This window comes from Balaenoptera physalus (assembly GCF_965194825.1).
Source record: "Balaenoptera physalus genome assembly, chromosome: 6".
Classification (NCBI taxonomy): Eukaryota; Metazoa; Chordata; class Mammalia; order Artiodactyla; family Balaenopteridae; genus Balaenoptera; species Balaenoptera physalus.
Genome location: NC_138885.1, coordinates 90,692,831 through 90,710,058, shown reverse-complemented (window position 1 = coordinate 90,710,058; position 17,228 = coordinate 90,692,831). Strand labels below are relative to the sequence as shown.

The 17,228-nt window shown below is 39.6% G+C and overlaps 1 protein-coding gene across 24 annotated transcripts in view; it reads left to right on the top strand.

Annotated features, from left to right (window-relative positions):
* FTCDNL1 (formiminotransferase cyclodeaminase N-terminal like) overlaps positions 1–17,228 on the top strand; it is a 191,532-nt gene that overhangs the window by 44,290 nt on the left and 130,014 nt on the right. For 18 of the 24 annotated variants that reach the window (XR_014265186.1, XR_014265187.1, XR_014265188.1 and 15 more), the window contains exons 1-4: positions 1,368–1,492; positions 3,614–3,740; positions 6,404–6,499; positions 8,070–8,222. Coding sequence is in view for 18 of the 24 variants with exons in the window: in XM_082467307.1 (XP_082323433.1) it covers positions 3,626–3,740; positions 6,404–6,499; positions 8,070–8,222 (364 nt within the window). In the remaining 6 variants the exon portion in view is untranslated. The other 6 variants (XM_082467303.1, XM_082467302.1, XM_082467299.1 and 3 more) reach the window with 5 other exon arrangements.

The window sequence follows — 17,228 nt, the reverse complement described above, 5'->3', positions numbered from 1 at the left end:
CTCTGTCTTTCGTTTTAGCAAGTCATCTCATCATACGATTGTTGGAAAGGTGAAATACAGGAGCTTCAGTTCCATTGTCTTCCATGGAAAGAAACTTTGGATACTGCAGAACTTTTTGGAAATTGGACGTTAAAGCTATAGGCAATAAAATTTCTTGAAAGAAGAGAAAGTTGGGGATGTTGATCTGGTTAAAGAGCTCTCAAAATTATCTGCTGGCATTAGATGGGTATTGGTTTTTAGGCATTAACATGAGTATAAATCTATTTTATGCATTTCTATGCAGAGTCAATAGAAAAAAACCCTAAATATATATTTAATTCCTTAGGGTCCCAAAGCATTTTGAGGATTTAAACTGATAAACCAACCTCAAAGGGACTGATTCTTGCAACTAAAACACAGACACCTCTGGGGTGAAATGTGGCAACAGTTTGACAGGCATAGCAGTAGCTTAGGCCAGAAAGGATTTATCCAATTAAAATTATGGGATGAATTCTGGCTGGCAGAATGTAATTACCAGACTTGGAATGGATCCAGGATCCTGAGGTTAACACCCCTCCTCTTGCCAACAACCCTCCTACCTGCCAACACTCTGAGATGGAGAAGGCTGGATCTGACACAATCGCACATAATACTGTTGTGACATCTAAGTACAATGATGATGATGTGAGAAGCATCATGAACCTGATTTTTTTTAACACTCATTATGTTACTTATTTTTATGCCACATTAGGCTAGAAACCAAATGTCCACATAAATGTTAATTTCCTCAAATCTGTGTTTAAAAAGTATAATTAGAAAATAAAAAATAGATTTAAAAATTAATTTATTCCGCCAAAGTAGTTATTTAGTGATTATTTCACTTCAGGAACGAAATTGGATCAAAATGGTGACATTTAATCCTTGTTACATTAAAAAAAAATAGCAGGTCCTGATTTTTTGGAAGTGAAATGTATTCTCAAGGTTCACTGGCCTAAAAAGAAGGGAAATGCTTAATGCCTGGTTCCTACTCACTGTAACTTAGACTAAATGGGTATATGCTTTTGTCTTGGGGTGGGTCCAGACCATATTCGCAATCGCTCGCGGGCAGTATTTCTCAAAAGGGAATTTATCAAAGATGCGTTTGTGTGTAAACCGGGGAAAAGAGCCCCCTGCTGGTGTAGGGTCAGTGGGTAATGACCTCATCATTAGATTCTAATGCCCTTTTAAAGTCACCCATTTACTAGAGAATTGTGGAGAGTTACAGGTTAAAGCAGGTGGGGCGGGAAAGCAATTCTAGAGAGAACGTTAAGCTCTTCGGGACGCCTGCACGCGCTCGGGACCGGTGGGGTCGGGTGGGGTCAGGGAGGGAGCTGCAGAGCCGAGCCGGCGGGCGGCGGGGCTGGAGCGCGCCCGGGCGCCCGGGAGGCGGGGCCAGCGACGGAAGCTGCGCGCCGGTCACGCGCGGCGACTCCGGCTCGGCGCCGTTCTACCCCGCCGCCCTCCGCGCCAGCAGGTGGGTCCCCCAAACCGCGGAGCAGCCGGCGTGGTCGCAGGTTCGAGGCGGGCCCGGGGCAGCGCCGCCGCCGGCCGACCTTCGCTCCGGGGCCCGCCGCCCGCGGACGCTGATACCCCTGCTGGAGTCTCCCGGGGCCCTCAGCGAGTCCCTCAGGTTACCTTTCGGCCCGCGTGGCTCTGGGCCACTGCACACCAGAACCTGGGCGGGACCGCGCAGGGGGTCCCAGCGACGGTGTCTGCCCCAGACCTCGCACTACGGCCTCCTCGGCGAGCCTCTGCCGCCCTAAAAGTGCCGACGGTGGTGCGTGCGCAGGACACAGGTGATGTGGCAGAGCCATCGCGAACTGCTCAGCTCCTCAGGGGCCCAGCCGGTTCCTCTGGGGGAGGCAGGTTTTAGGTCTCTCGCCGGAAGTAATCCCAGAGGTGTTCGAAGTGGTGGGAGGACTAGGATCACACTCTCTCAAACCACAAAGTGTTTGGGGTCTTGCTCGGGGTCACATTCTTAGAGGCCGAGGGAGAGAAAGACTTCCCCTTTTTACTAACAAGCCTGACTGCTTGCCAAAAGCTTGATATTGCCCCTAGTTTCAGCTTTTGCGGTGAAGGTGGATTTTTCTAACACCATCTTTGTGTGATTTAGCTGTCCATAGGGAATAAAAATGTGGAATGAGAGGATGAAACTAATCCTTTCTTTTGCACTGTTAGGGGTTGCCATAAACACCATTTGTTAAAAAGCATAATTATGTTGGGAAAGTGCCTGATGAGACAATTAAGCTACATAAACACACTGAAAACAAATGAAAGCCAGAAGACGCCCACACCCCTTGTGTAAAGCAATTTTTTTGTTTACATAAAAACGAGAGATGTCTGAGCTGCTTTATTACAACAGTGTTATTAATGTCTACAAAATCCTAATGACCGTATTTTTTATGAATTTTCAATCATGAGATGATGGTCACAATATGAAAACCTGAACTAACCATGAAGCCCTGTATCCCCTCTTAGGTTAAAGTGATCAGGCCAACGAACAATCCTAGTGAACAGAAGCCAGTGGATTTATGCGTGAAGAACACTATTAATGGCACCACAGCATGTTAGCTTAAACTTATGAGCTTAACGTGTGTCTCAGAGTTGGACATCATTCCCTGCAGTATCCCCACACGGAGAACATTACGTGCCACAAAATGACCCTCATCAAATATTTGCTGATCGAGTTCATGAGGGCCACATTCACTTTTAGCTATATTTAAAAGAGGCCGAAATATGATGGCCTGATCTTAAAAAGGGGAATTATTTTCTTTTTGTTTTGAGATATTGAAATTTCTTTAGTTCATAGTATCATTTGGGGTATAGAAAGGTAACTAGTTGAAAATGCCATTCTAGAGTACTAAGGAGAATCAAAGCAACCACCAAAGCTTGTGTGGAATCATTCCATTTTCAACAAAATCAGTCACATTTTTGGCTGATTATTGAGTAACATATCAGAGTAGTCCATGTCAGTTCAAGGTACAGAGTCCTGTGAAACAAGATTTTAAGCTGATATAGGGACTGTGGAGATCAAAGTACAAGAGAAACTTAGTCATAGAGTTGTCATTTAAAGCCCCCAAATGAGTCCCTTTTGTTAGTTCATATACTGCCCATGGCATGGCCTGTAGAGATACCCTTTCTCTCTGTCAGAATAGTTTTTGTGAGAATCAGCATATTAAGTAATCTGCCTCATTTCTCTTTTCTGCATTTCCCTAGTAATCTCATTTAACAAAAGTATCATGCCTGTTTGAAAACAGGATTAAACTGTGGAAGACAATTCTTAAAGGGAGTAACATACTTTAATGAAGAAGTTTCACAGGACAGAATTCAGACTGAGTAACTTGATGGTTATTTTCTAGTGTTGTTACTATCTTCGTATGTTCATATGTGCATGACCACATATACATGGTTTCCTGGTTGAGTCAATCTGAGGATTTTATCCTTTAGGTGTTACTGAGGAATGAAATAGTGAAGTATTCATATTATGACTGCCTGGTTTCCAAAAAGCTATGATTTTTTTAAAAAGTTTAATGAACGTGAAAATATGAATGAACTGTAGAAACCAAAATGAAGGCTTCTTTTTCTCCTACTCTAGACGAAAATTACCATGTCTTCTTCCAGACTGGGGCTCCGTTTGGCTGTCTGTTTATTAAACATTTCAGAAGCCAGAAGAAAATACATTGTTGAGAACGTAGCGAAAGCAGCTCTTCTTGAAAAAAATGGTAGGAACAACAGGCAATTGAAGTGAATATGTAGTGTTTTGATAATACAGTAATTTTTGTACTCTGCTAACAATGTCTATAGAACACTCTTCTTCTTTCTTCTTGAATTTCCCCCCTTGTTCTTGGGCTGTTATAGCTTCTGCAGGACTCCAGGATACTGAGATAGACGACTTACTCAGATGCACATATGCTCTTTTCCAAACGCCTGCATACAATCCACAGCATATTTCTTCACATTGGAGAGAGTGTCTGAAATGCACATTATTCAGGATATTGGCAGGCTCCTGAGGAGGATATATTTACATAAAGGTTTAATGTTTCCCTCATGGGCCATTTATATGATCATTAATAGAATGAGCATAATTGTATATTATGCTTTTTATTCAGCAGGTTAAACAAAAAATAAACTTACCAAATATCAAGTACTCTTCAAAAGCACTCCTGCCACTAAAGCCCATGCTGTCATTGCAGCATTAATATTTCTACTCCATTTTCTCCGCATAAAGACTCTTAGGCAGTTGCATTTAAATGATGTGTGTATGATTACTCTGCGATTCAATTCAGAAGACTGAAACTCAAGCCTCCTTACTCCCTGGGCCAGTATTTACTATAAGAGATACTACTCTCTCTCTTTTTTTTTAACCCTTGTTAAAATGTTCATGTGATGACGTACAGTTCTAGACATTTGTTTTTACTTTCACACATACACAGAACATAGTGTATTTATAGACTTACAATCACTTAACTTTGTTATTTGAAATCAACAGCTTTTTGGCAACAGGTGAACACTAGGGTCACAGCCCTAAAGCATTTGAGACAGTCAATTTTAATTTCTGATTGTCATTTTTTATTTGGTTATTGCTTTTCATGAGGGAGAAGTGTTTTCCCCCAGCCCGTTTCTAACGCTGAGCACATTTAAGTTACTGTCTTGCAACTTTGAGGGAGCTGGAAATGTCTGTGAAAATTCCTGATAATTTCTGATAAGAAAGCTCCTCTGGAGTCAGTGTGCAGCTGTGCTTTTGCATTCTCTTTGCAGTAAGAGCCAGCTTGGGCCCCTCGTTGTCAGATAGTACATCTAATGGGATTGGGTGAATGTGCAGAGACATATTCTGTGATTAAGTGACTGGGCAGAGACATTTGTGGAAGCCACACACTGATGGATGCCTGGGTCTCAACTCACAGTTTTTATCAGCTTATTAGTGACAGCAGCTCAAATGGAATTATAGCTATTACACTCCATTACAAATACCAAACAAGTTACTTCTGCTGAGGTTCATACTGACAGCTCCTCCTGCCAGCAGTAATTTTTTTTCTATGTGCATGCTTAAGAAATTTCAGGAGAGAGTGTTTCATTCTTTCAGCATTGGATTCAATTGAATCATATGAAACTGAGAATAAAAGCTTTTCAGAAGAAGATTTGGAATGAAAAAATAAAATAAAATCGTTTCTTTTCTTCTAAAAGCTTAAGTATGTTGAAAAAATACATAAAAAGAGGTTGTATGATCGTGTTCCTACTCCACCTTTCATAGTTTTAAAAATGCAGGGAAGGTAGCACTAGTTAAGAAAATGACCTGCTGTTTTACAAATACTTTAAAGGCATTTATTTTTAAGTGAGTGGAATAAAACTGTATCACCTATATTTTTTCCAATTAAGCAATGTGAAAACATTTAAATGACCTAAAAGGTCTTATGGAAGGAAAGCTGAATTATAAATTTTAGACCTACACCAGGGCAGCTCTCTGTAGATGCTCATTTGGCTATGAGTGAGTGACATAAGTTTATCTTTTCATGTTATTAAAATTAATAGTGCGGGGCTGCTGTAAGCTCTGTAGTTGCTGTGTGTAACTTATTTTTCCTCTCCTCTGAAAAGATTAATTGTTAAGCTGCCAGGGGACAGGGCGACAAAGGTATAATGGCATAGTGAAAGGTTTAATTACCGTCTGAAAACTTTTGTCCTTCACTTTGAATTTGCTTTTGTAGGCATAACGACGAGGAGCTTTTAAGGAGCCTGAACCAGGCTTGTAAACTTCAAAAATAACTACAGGTTTATGTGTGGTTGCCATACAAGGGTATGGCAGCTTTCTCCTTCAGGTTACACATTCAAGTGAGTCACAAGCTGCTGAAGGCTGGAAGTCGTTAACATCTGAAGGCTGTTGGTGGCCTTTGAAAAGGAGATGGTGGAGTCAGAACAGTTTCTAATAGGCAGGTGCACGTATCCCAGAAACCTCTGCTCCAGGCACTAATTGGCCTATCCTAGTTTTTCCAGATGTTAGATTTTGATTTCTGGGTTTGGAAGGAAAAATTGACAAGGCCTAGAAGATGAGATTGATAAGGAACAGAATTTAGAGTGATATGATCTGGCGATTGAAAGAAGAGCTACCGTCTTAGTCTGAGTTAAGAGAACTTTGGCAAGTTCAGAAGCAAGTGCCGGAAAAGTTCTCTCATAGACACCAAAGCCTAGTATCTGAGCTGAGCCGTCTGCTTGTAGTGGGCATTACTGTCTACAAATTTCATGATTAGTCAGTGTCACTTCAGAGGTCACCCCCCAGAATTTTTCTCTTAAACTATTAAACTATTTCTATTTAATTATATCAGAAGAAATAAAGTATTAAGATTTCATCACAGAAAATAATTGTTGCATTTATGTGTTGTTTTCTTTATAGGGCAGAAACATCCTGAGGTATCAGTGCTCAACATATTTTCTGATCAAGAGTACAACAGATCAGTCATTACAATAGCAGCTTCTGTTGCTGAGTTAGGTAAGATTTCAGTTTCTTTTTTTTTTACATATGTCTTTTGGCGAAGGGTCAGCTTCAGGTACACCTGAATGCTCTTTAATCACTGATTTCCTGTGTTAATCTGGATACTCCCCTCCATTACATAGGGAGTCTACCTCAAAACTGCATTTCATCATTTTTCTGAACATGTACCTCTCAAACATTTCCCATTTCCTCTTCATTAAAATGAACCGTGGGGGTCCAGTATTTAATAAGATTCTTTCCTTGAAGATGATCACATATCCTTTGTGGTTAAGAAAAATATCTTCAGGTTTTAACCTGTGAAGTCATAGTGTTGAAGTCAGCCTTGATTTCACTGATAAGTTGACATGGAATGAAACGTGCTAAGAAGTTTTGTTTTGGGTTGGGAGCCTGACATCTTGAGTTGATCCTCTGGGTGAAATGAAATGGGTTTCAAGTCTTCTGTTGTAAGGTTTAGTGGGACAACTTGAATTTGAAGGTTCATAATTGTTTAAACAAAAACCTGTATTATTTTAGTATTGCTTGGTAAAGGGTTTAAAATATTTTCTTTTTTTAAAATAATTAATTAGTTAATTAATTTTTGGCTGTGTTGGGTCCTGGTTGCTGCGTGTGGGCTTTCTCTAGTTGCGGCGAGCGGGGGCTACTCTTTGTTGTGGTGCGCGGGCTTCTCATTGCGGTGGCTTCTCTTGTTGCGGAGCACCAGCTCTAGGTGTGCGGGCTTCCGTAGTTGTGGCTCGTGGGCTCTAGAGTGCAGGATCAGTAGCTGTGGCTCACGGGCTTAGTTGCTCCAAGGCATGTGGGGTCTTCCCGGACCAGGGCTCGAAACTGTGTCCCCTGCATTGGCAGGCGGATTCTTTACCACTGTGCCACCAGGGAAGTCCTAAAATATTTTCAAATAAACTTGACTTCAACTTAGCAGATTGTCTTTTTTCAAAAGGTATATTTGTTTGGAAAACAAAGAGCTGATGGATAGTTCCCAGCAGATGTAGGACCGATTATCTTCCTTGTTGTTTAGCTCTCTTGCCAAATGGTCATACTGCACTGCGAACAAAAACTCAGAGTAATAACATAACACTCTGAGGTGTCTATAATATGTATTTAGATAGAATAATTTAATGAAAAATCTAATTATAAGAGCAAAACTAAAATACTTATGCTTTAAACAATTTACGTTTGTGTGTATATTTTATTATAAATTCATAAAATATTCTGAAAATAACAAGGAATTTTATCAGATTAATTTGATAAAATTGAAAAAATTTAAAGTAACCAATTGTAAAAAAAATACAATGCAAAGTGTCTTAAGACTGATAAACTTTGTATACTTCCTCCACTTTGGGGAGTAAAGAGTTAGAAGAAATGTGAAACTTTATGACACTTGGGAGGTGAGGAGAGGGGAAATGTTGGGTCTTTCATTTTTCTTTATTTTGGATGGAAAAACAATCTTCTATACATATTACAGAAAAACAACTGGTGGGACAATAATAAATATAGCTACTTCTTTAGATGCGATTGAAAGTTTAATGATTTTTTTTTTTTTTTTTTTTTTTTACAATTTTACATTTTTAAGGCAATTCCATTCTGGCTGCCTGCCTGGAGGCCTTCCACTCAATTGATATGGAGGTTCAAGAGGGGATCCATCCTTGCCTGGGAGCAGTGGACCTGATTCCCATTTACCCTCTCTCTGGTATTGGAGTGGAAGAGTGTGGAGCTGTGGCCAGAAGTAAGAGAAAGTTTGGGGTAGTGTGTTATTCCTTAATGGAAACCATTTTTACAAGTCAGAACAGCTTGTGACAATATAATCGCTCCTCAGTTCCCTGGGAAAAGTCAACCTTGAAGAATTGTATCAACAGTAAGCTTCCATGGGTTGCAGTGGCACACTGTGTCGTTGTGACTCGTCCTTCCACTTTCTACCCCGTGACGCTCTGGAATACTAAATGCTGTGGGATGCAGCAAATCAACCATTGTGTCCCTTACAAATTCACGATAGACCATGAGGAGACAACATTAGAACTCTAATGAGTTCTTTAGACTCTTTGGGGCAGAATGATGGTGTGTTTCACCCATCTGTGTCCTATTTTCTTGAGCAGGAGTAATGATGAGGTTGAAAACCCACTTAAATGTTAACTCCTACCCCTTTTTCCTCTGATTTTTTTTTTTTTCTTTTTTCCTTGTGCACAACGCTCTTTAAGACTTTCTTTAGAACTGAACTGTCACATGCTTGATTTCAGCCCCATGGGTAAGTTTAATTTGGAAAATTTGAGCTATGTCACTTGAGGTGTTTTTGAATTAAGCAAATTGGGAGAAAAGAAAGACCTTTTGCCTGGACTGTCTAGCTGGTTAATTATGAGATGCAGAGACTCATAACCTTTGGAGAAAAGTCCGCCTTAGGATGATTGCAAACTTCTCTGTATGACCTCAGAAATCCTCTGTGGTGGTGCCTCATTTTTAGGTAATAGGGAAATGTCTAACATTTGGGATGTAGATTTGGACTCTAGCTGAGCTCCATCAAGCGCTGGAAATATGAAATGAGACTTGTTTCCAAAGGTGTATCTCACTCCATGTGCTGCATTTTTACATGACCTGACAATCGATGGATTATTTCCCAGAGAAATCTTGGCCCAAAATTTGCTTTACTTTTCATCTAAGAAAGAGTTAAAATTCATCATGGGGGAAAATGCATTTCACACAAAAATGAAGAGTTCAGAATTGTCCAGACCAGAATAATGATTATAATGTCTTCAAAACAATTATGTTCAATTACATTAAATCTCAAATTAGCTAGTACATGAAGTTCTTCATTACATCAGGGCTAGTCCACCCCAGATGTTCGGCCAGAGTAGGAGACAGTTGACAACAGGAGGGTCTGGACACAGTATTTCTCCCTTCCTTTGCCCTTTTGCTTCATTGGCAGCTACTGGACCTCATGATTTAAACATGGACATTTCTAATTAAATGAGAGCTCAGCTGCATTCTTGAACTAATTTATAACATTCGATTTGAAATGTAATAGCTTCAATCTTCATCTGATTAAAACCAGTCATATACTGTACATGGTTACTATTTTGATGCTCCAACATGCAGTTTTTATTTTTACATTCTCCTTTCTACACAGCTGTTCGTCTAATATCATCCAATTTTTTTTTTGGTTTTTTTTTTTCCTTTTTTTTGGTAACAGCATGCTCAGGCATTCGTATGAGGCAGAAGTATTCATGTTCTAGGATCTCACTGTTTTCAGAACAGTGACAGGATGTTTTTCACTAGAGTAACCCCTTGTCAGGGAAACCACATTAAAATAATTTAACTAACTTTCTTTGGGAGGAAGGGCAATGGAGAACATTCCAGTGACATAGAAGATAGTAGATAATTGACATGTGTAATTCATGTATGTTTTATATGCAAAAATTCTGGATAATATATTTTAGAGCCTTTTGATAGCAGCTGGAAGCTTGCTTATTCCTTAAGGAAGGGATTCTTAAAGTGAGGTCCAAAGTTGATGTTCAGGGGACTTATAAATAATGTCAAAATCACCTGTAAGTTTTTATGATGTGCATTTGTGTATACATACATAGATACACTCATAATTTTGCATATAATTTTAGTTTAAGAACTTCTAGAATAAAGGGCACAGCAATGCAGAGTCCTAGAGGTGGAAGCAGCCTGGGCTTGAGGACCTGAAAGGACTGCAGTGTTGCTGGCTGAAACTTAGAGATGGGGTGGGGGGGGAAAGGTTAAGAAATGAAGCTCCAGAGGTAATCAGAGGCGAGGTCATGAAGTCTTATATGCCAGCTTAAGGAGTTCACACTTTATGCTAAACGCAGTGGAAACTGTTGGAAGAGTTTTAAGAAAGAAAGTCTATGATTGGCTTTGAACATTAGAAAGATGACTTTGTATGATAGAGAATGGACAAGGAGCAGGTAGATCAGTCTGGGATTGGCTTTGAACATTAGAAAGATGACTTTGTTTGTATGATAGAGAATGGACAAGGAGCAGGTAGATCAGTCTGGAAAGGTGATGGTGGCCTAAGATAATAGAGAATGGAGAGAATGGGGAGACTCCATAGGAGGTTGGGGTATGAGCAGTGGTATGAAAGTGTCTTCACTTACAGATGCTGCCATGTAAAAAAGGCGACACATAGATCTAGTCTATATTTATTTAAAGCTTATAATTTAAAAAAATGTTTTGGACTTTGGTTTTCATTTTCTATAAAAAAACCACATTTGAGCTATTAGGCTCCATTTCATTTTTATCTGTATTATGTCTCTAAAATTTTTCTCCTCCTCCCTTTTTCCCTTCTCCATTCCATCCTTCCCTCTCTGCCTTCTTTTCTCCTTCCTTTCCTCTCTTTGCTTCTTTTTGTTATCGAAATGATACATGAACATGGTTAAAAGTCAAATCTACAGGGTTTGTTCCCCAAACTCTAGACCTGCATAACTTCCCTTTCCTCCTCACTCTGTACACACTTCAGTTTCCTTCTCCCCTGAGCCAAGTACTTTCAACTGTTATTATTTAGGATTCAAATCCAAATATCTGAATATCATACCTGTATTGGTACTTCTTCTTTTTTTAAGTTTTAGGCATTGTCTATTGACTTCTCACTGCAGAAGATGAGAATGTAGCTTCCTTTCACCCACCCCTCACCCCCAGCACACACATACACACACACACACACACACACACACACACTCAAACACACACACACACACACACACATTTTCCACTTATTTCCGAATTCTCCCTCCTCACCATATGGTTATATCTTGGAACAGTATTTAGTGTCACATTATTATAACTATGTAAACATTATTTACAATGAAGCATTTAGAATGTTATTATTTTACCCTTTCTGTACAACTTTTTCTTTTTGCTGCAATTGATCATTATCTTTTTGATTGTTTGCTTACTTTTTTATATACTTACCACTGGTTTAACCCCAGACTCTGTCACTAATGACATCTCTCCATGCATTCAGATAGAACACACCATGTATTGACTGTTCTATAAATTTCATCTTCTTAAAAAACTATCTTTTAGGGGAATTCCCTGGTGGTCCAGTGGTTAGGACTCTGCGATCTCACTGCTGAGGGCCTGGGTTTGATTCCTAGTCGGGGAACTAAGATCCCACAAGCCGCACAGTGTGGCCAAAAAAAACCCCCAACTTTCTTCTAGAACTCTCTGACCTGGCTCAGTTAGGACGAATTGCTCTCAATTTGTTGAGGATGACTGTCATCATGGCATCTCCCATTACTTTTATCCTGGGTGTTCCCTTCATCTTTCTCTATTTTGGATCCCCTGGTTCCTGAATCCCGTATCTTCTCTTTTTTTCCCCCTTGTTTTATGTCCTTGTTTTGGTGGAACATATCCTCTACTAGCTTTCCAAAAAAAGTGGGGTGGGGGCAGGGAGAGTACATTTTTGAGAACTTACATGTCTGAAAATGCCATTATTCTACCTTCACACTTAATTTTTAGTTTAGCTAGGTATAGAATAATAGGTTAGAAATAATTTTCCTTTATTTTGAAGATGTTGTATCAATTCTCATTTCCATGTTGCTATTGAGACTTCTGAAGCCATTATGATTCCTGATCTTTGTATGTGACCTGTCACTTCTCTCTGGAAGCTTGTAAGATCTTCACTTTGTACCTAGTGTTCTGGAATTTCTGTGATATGCCTTTGTATACGTCTGTTTTCATTCATTATGCTGGATACCTGGTAGGCCCTTTGAATTCTTGAAACTTGTCCCCCAGTGCTGGAAGTTCTCTTGAGTTATTCCATTGATATTTCTTTTTTATTTTTATTTTTAACATCTTTATTGGAGTATAATTGCTTTAAAATGGTGTGTTAGTTTCTGCTTTATAACAAAGTGAATCAGCTATACATATACATATATCCCCATTTCTCCTCCCTCTTGCGTCTCCCTCCCACCCTCCCTATCCCACCCCTCTAGGTGGTCACAAAGCACCGAGCTGATCTCCCTGTGCTATGCGGCTGCTTCCCACTAGCTATCTGTTTTACATTTGGTAGCATATATAAGTCCATGCCACTCTCTCACTTCGTCCCAGCTTACCCTTCCCCCTCCTCGTGTCCTCAAGTCCATTCTCTACGTCTGCCTCTTTATTCCTGTCCTGCCCCTAGGTTCTTCAGAACCATTTTTTTTTTTTTTTAGATTCCATATATATGTGTTAGCATACGGTATTTATTTTTCTCTTTCTGACTTACTTCACTCTGTATGACAGTCTCTAGGTCCATCCACCTCACTACAAATAACTCAATTTCGTTTCTTTTTGTGGCTGAGTAATATTCCATTGTATATATGTGCCACATCTTCTTTATCCATTCATCTGTCGGTGGACACTTAGGTTGCTTCCATGTCCTGGCTATTGTAAATAGAGCTGCAATGAACATTGTGGTACATGACTCTTTTTGAATTATGGTTTTCTCAGGGTATATGCCCAGTAGTGGGATTGCTGGGTCGTATGGTAGTTCTATTTTTAGTTTTTGAAGGAACTTCCATACTGTTCTCCATAGTGGCTGTATCAGTTTACATTCCCACCAACAGTGCAAGAGGGTTCCCTTTTCTCCACACCCTCTCCAGCATTTATTGTTTGTACATTTTTTTTTTTTTTAATTAATTAATTTATTTATTTTTGGCTGTGTTGGGTCTTCGTTTCTGTGCGAGGGCCTTCTCCAGTTGTGGCAAGCGGGGGCCACTCTTCATTGCGGTGCGCAGGCCTCTCACCGTCGCGGCCTCTCCCGCTGTGGAGCACAGGCTCCAGACACGCAGGCTCAGCAATCGTGGCCCACGGGCCCAGTTGCTCCGCGGCATGCGGGATCCTCCCAGACCAGGGCTCGAACCCGTGTGCCCTGCATTGGCAGGCAGATTCTCAACCACTGCGCCACCAGGGAAGCCCTGTTTGTAGATTTTTTGATGCTGGCCATTCTGACTGGTGTGAGGTGATACCTCATTGTATTTTGATTTACATTTCTCTAATGGTTAGTGATGTTGAGCATCCTTTCATGTGTTTGTTGGCAATCTGTATATCTTCTTTGGAAAAATGTCTATTTAGGTCTTCTGCCCATTTTTGGATTGGGTTGTTTGTTTTTTGGATATTGAGCTGCATGAGCTGCTCGTAAATTTTGGAGATGAATCTTTTGTCAGTTGCTTCATTTGCAAATATTTTCTCCCATTCTGAGGGTTGTCTTTTCATCTTGTTTATGGTTTCTTTTGCTGTGCAAGAGCTTTTAAGTTTCATTAGGTCCCATTTGTTTATTTGTGTTTTTATTTCCATTTCTCTAGGAGCTGGGTCAAAAAGGATCTTGCTGTGATTTACGTCATAGAGTGTTCTGCCTATGTTTTCCTCTAAGAGTTTTATAGTGTCTGGCCTTACATTTAGCTCTTTAATCCATTTTGGGTTTCTATTTGTGTATGGTGTTAGGGAGTGTTCTAATTTCATTCTTTTACATGTAGCTGTCCAGTTTTCCCAGCACCACTTATTGAAGAGGCTGCTTTTTCTCCATTGTATATTCTTGCCTCCTTTATCAAAAATAAGGTGATCATATGTGCATGGGTTTATCTCTGGGCTTTCTATCCTGTTCCATTGATCTATATTTCTGTTTTTGTGCCAGTACCATCCTGTCTTGATTACTGTAGCTTTGTAGTATAGTATGAAGTCCGGGAACCTGATTCCTCCAGCTCTGTTTTTCTTTCTCAAGATTGCTTTGGCTATTCGAGGTCTTTTGTGTTTCCATACAAATTGTGAAATTTTTGTTCTAGTTCTGTGAAAAATGCCATTGGTAGTTTGATAGGGATTGCATCGAATCTGTAGATTGCTTTGGGTAGTTTAGTCATTTTCACAATGTTGATTCTTCCAATCCAAGAACATGGTATAACTCTCCATCTGTTTGTATCATCTTTAATTTCTTTCATCAGTGTCTTACAGTTTTCTGCATACAGGTCTTTTGTCTCCTCTAGGTAGGTTTATTCCTAGGTATTTTATTCTTTTTGTTGCAATGGTAAATGGGAGTGTTTCCTTAATTTCTCTTTCAGATTTTTCATCATTAGTGTATAGGAATGCAAGGGATTTCTGCACATTAATTTTGTATCCTGCTACTTTATGAAATTCATTGATTAGCTCTAGTAGTTTTCTGGTAGCATCTGTAGGATTCTCTATGTATAGTATCATGTCATCTGCAAACAGTGACAGCTTTACTTCTTTTCCAGTTTGGATTCCTTTTATTTCTTTTTCTTCTCTAATTGCCGTGGTTAAAACTTCCAAAACTATGTTGAATAATAGTGGTGAGAGTGGACAACCTTGTCTTGCTCCTGATCTTAGAGGAAATGGTTTCAATTTTTCACCATTGAGAATGATGTTGGCTGTGGGTTTTGTCATATATGGCCTTTATTATGTTGAGGTAAGTTCCCTCTATGCCTACTTTCTGGAGGGTTTTTATCGTAAATGGGTGTTGAATTTTGTCAAAAGCTTTTTCTGCATGTATTGATATGATCATATGGTTTTTCTCCTTCAGTTTGTTGATATGGTTTATCACATTGATTGATTTGCATATATTGAAGAATCCTTGCATTCCTGGGATAAACCCCACTTGATCACGGTGTATGATCCTTTTACTGTGCTGTTGGATTCTGTTTGCTAGTATTTTGTTGAGGATTTTTACATCTGTGTTCATCAGTGATATTGGCCTGTAGTTTTCTTTCTTTGTGACATCTGTTCTGGTTTTGGTATCAGGGAGATGGTGGCCTCGTAGGATGAATTTGGGAGTGTTCCTCCCTCTGCAATATTTTGGAAGAGTTTGAGAGAGATAGGTGTTAGCTCTTCTCTAATAAATGTTTGATAGAATTCGCCTGTGAAGCCATCTGGTCCTAGACTTTTGTTTGTTGGAAGATTTTTAATTACAGTCTCAATTTCAGTGCTTGTGATTGGTCTGTTTATATTTTCTATTTCTTCCTGGTTCAGTCTCGGAAGGTTGTGCTCTTTTAAGAATTTGTCCATTTCTTCCAGGTTGTCCATTTTATTGGCATATAGTTGCTTGTAGTAATCTCTCATGATCCTTTGTATTTCTGCAGTGTCAGTTGTTACTTCTCCTTTTTCATTTCTAATTGTATTGATTTGAGTCTTCTCCCTTTTTTTCTTGATGAGTCTGGCTAATGGTTTTTCAATTTTGTTTATCTTCTCAAAGAACCAGCTTTTAGTTTTATTGATCTTTGCTATCGTTTCCTTCATTTCTTTTTCATTTATTTCTGATCTGATCTTTATGATTTCTTTCCTTCTGCTAACTTTGGGTTTTTTTTGTTCTTCTTTCTCTAAGTGCATTAGGTGTAAGGTGTAAGGTTAGGTTGCCATTGATATTTCTTCCATTTTCTCAGTTCTTTCTGGAAGCCCCATATTTGGATGTTGGAACTCTTGTATTGGTTCTGTACACTTACTTTCTCTTGTTTTAAATCACTTTATATTTTTATAATAATTTCTTACAAATTTCCTCTACTTTATGTCCCAAGTCTTCAATAAGTTTTTCATTTCCTCTGTATTAGTTTCCAAGTGCTTTTACTCTCTGAATGTTCATTTTGGTTTTTTATTCTAAATAATGTCCTTGTCATGTCTCATGAATACAGTGTCAGTGAATAATTTTTGACAGTTTCTTCTTTCTGCATGGTGTCTGTTCCCCAACACGCCCCCGCCATCCCCATCCACACCACCAGTTTCTTTTCTCCTGTTTGTTTTAAAGGCTTTCCTCAGATGTCAGATGATCATTGGTTGGCTGCTTACTCTAAGAGCGGACACTAAAGGACTGAATGGATAATCTGAGTATTTAGGTGAGGTTTGTCAGCTGTAGGGTGATCTGGCTGGGTTGTTTCTATGGGGAGTGCCTGTTTCAGTATCTTTGGGGTCTTTCCTCTTGGGCTGTTCAATTTTCTTAGAGAAGGATTCTCCAGTCTTCAGCCTGGAGTATACACACAGTTGTCCATGATTTAGGAGTTGAGTTGCAGAAGAGTTGAGTTGCAGAAGAGGGCTAGAAGAGTCACTGCATTTATTGTGTACATGTTCCCTTAATTCCCCTCTTTTCATGAATCCCCCCAACCCTCAGCTGTATCCCGTAGCTCAGACGCCTTGTGTTTTTACCTTTTGTGTCTTCTGCCAGTTGCCTGTCTGTGTGGAGGGGTTGGGATCTAACTGCTGCTTAAACAGACTTTCCACCAGTCTCCCTGTTTTGAGCTATGCCTTTACCTTCTCTCCCAGAGTGAGGTCACCAGTTCTGACCATTTCCAGGTGCCAGTGCTCTAAGTCAGGCTGCTTCTCTGCTGTCTGGGGTCTGCTGAATATCCTGCTCTTCTTATATCTGCTCTCCAAGTTCCAACGCCATTGCTTCTTCTTCCATTTCTATTTGTTTGAGTGAACCAATGCTTTAAAGAATAGACCTCTTTACCATCTGTTTCCTGGGGTATTTGGAAGAAGTGAAAGTAAATATAGGAATCTACGCTCCCATCTTTACTTGGAAGTCCCTACTTCTCTAATTCCTCTTGGTGATTTTGATTATCTTAGATCCTTCAAGAACAATGAATTCACCTAATTTGGAACCAAAGGTAAATTTACAGGAACATTATTCTTTTTTCTGACTTCTAACTCAATATTGAAGGTATTTAGTCTCAATTTCTGGGCTTCAATAAATTTTGTATAGACAATTTCTCCAAAGGATTACTGTGGGCCATCGTGCTGC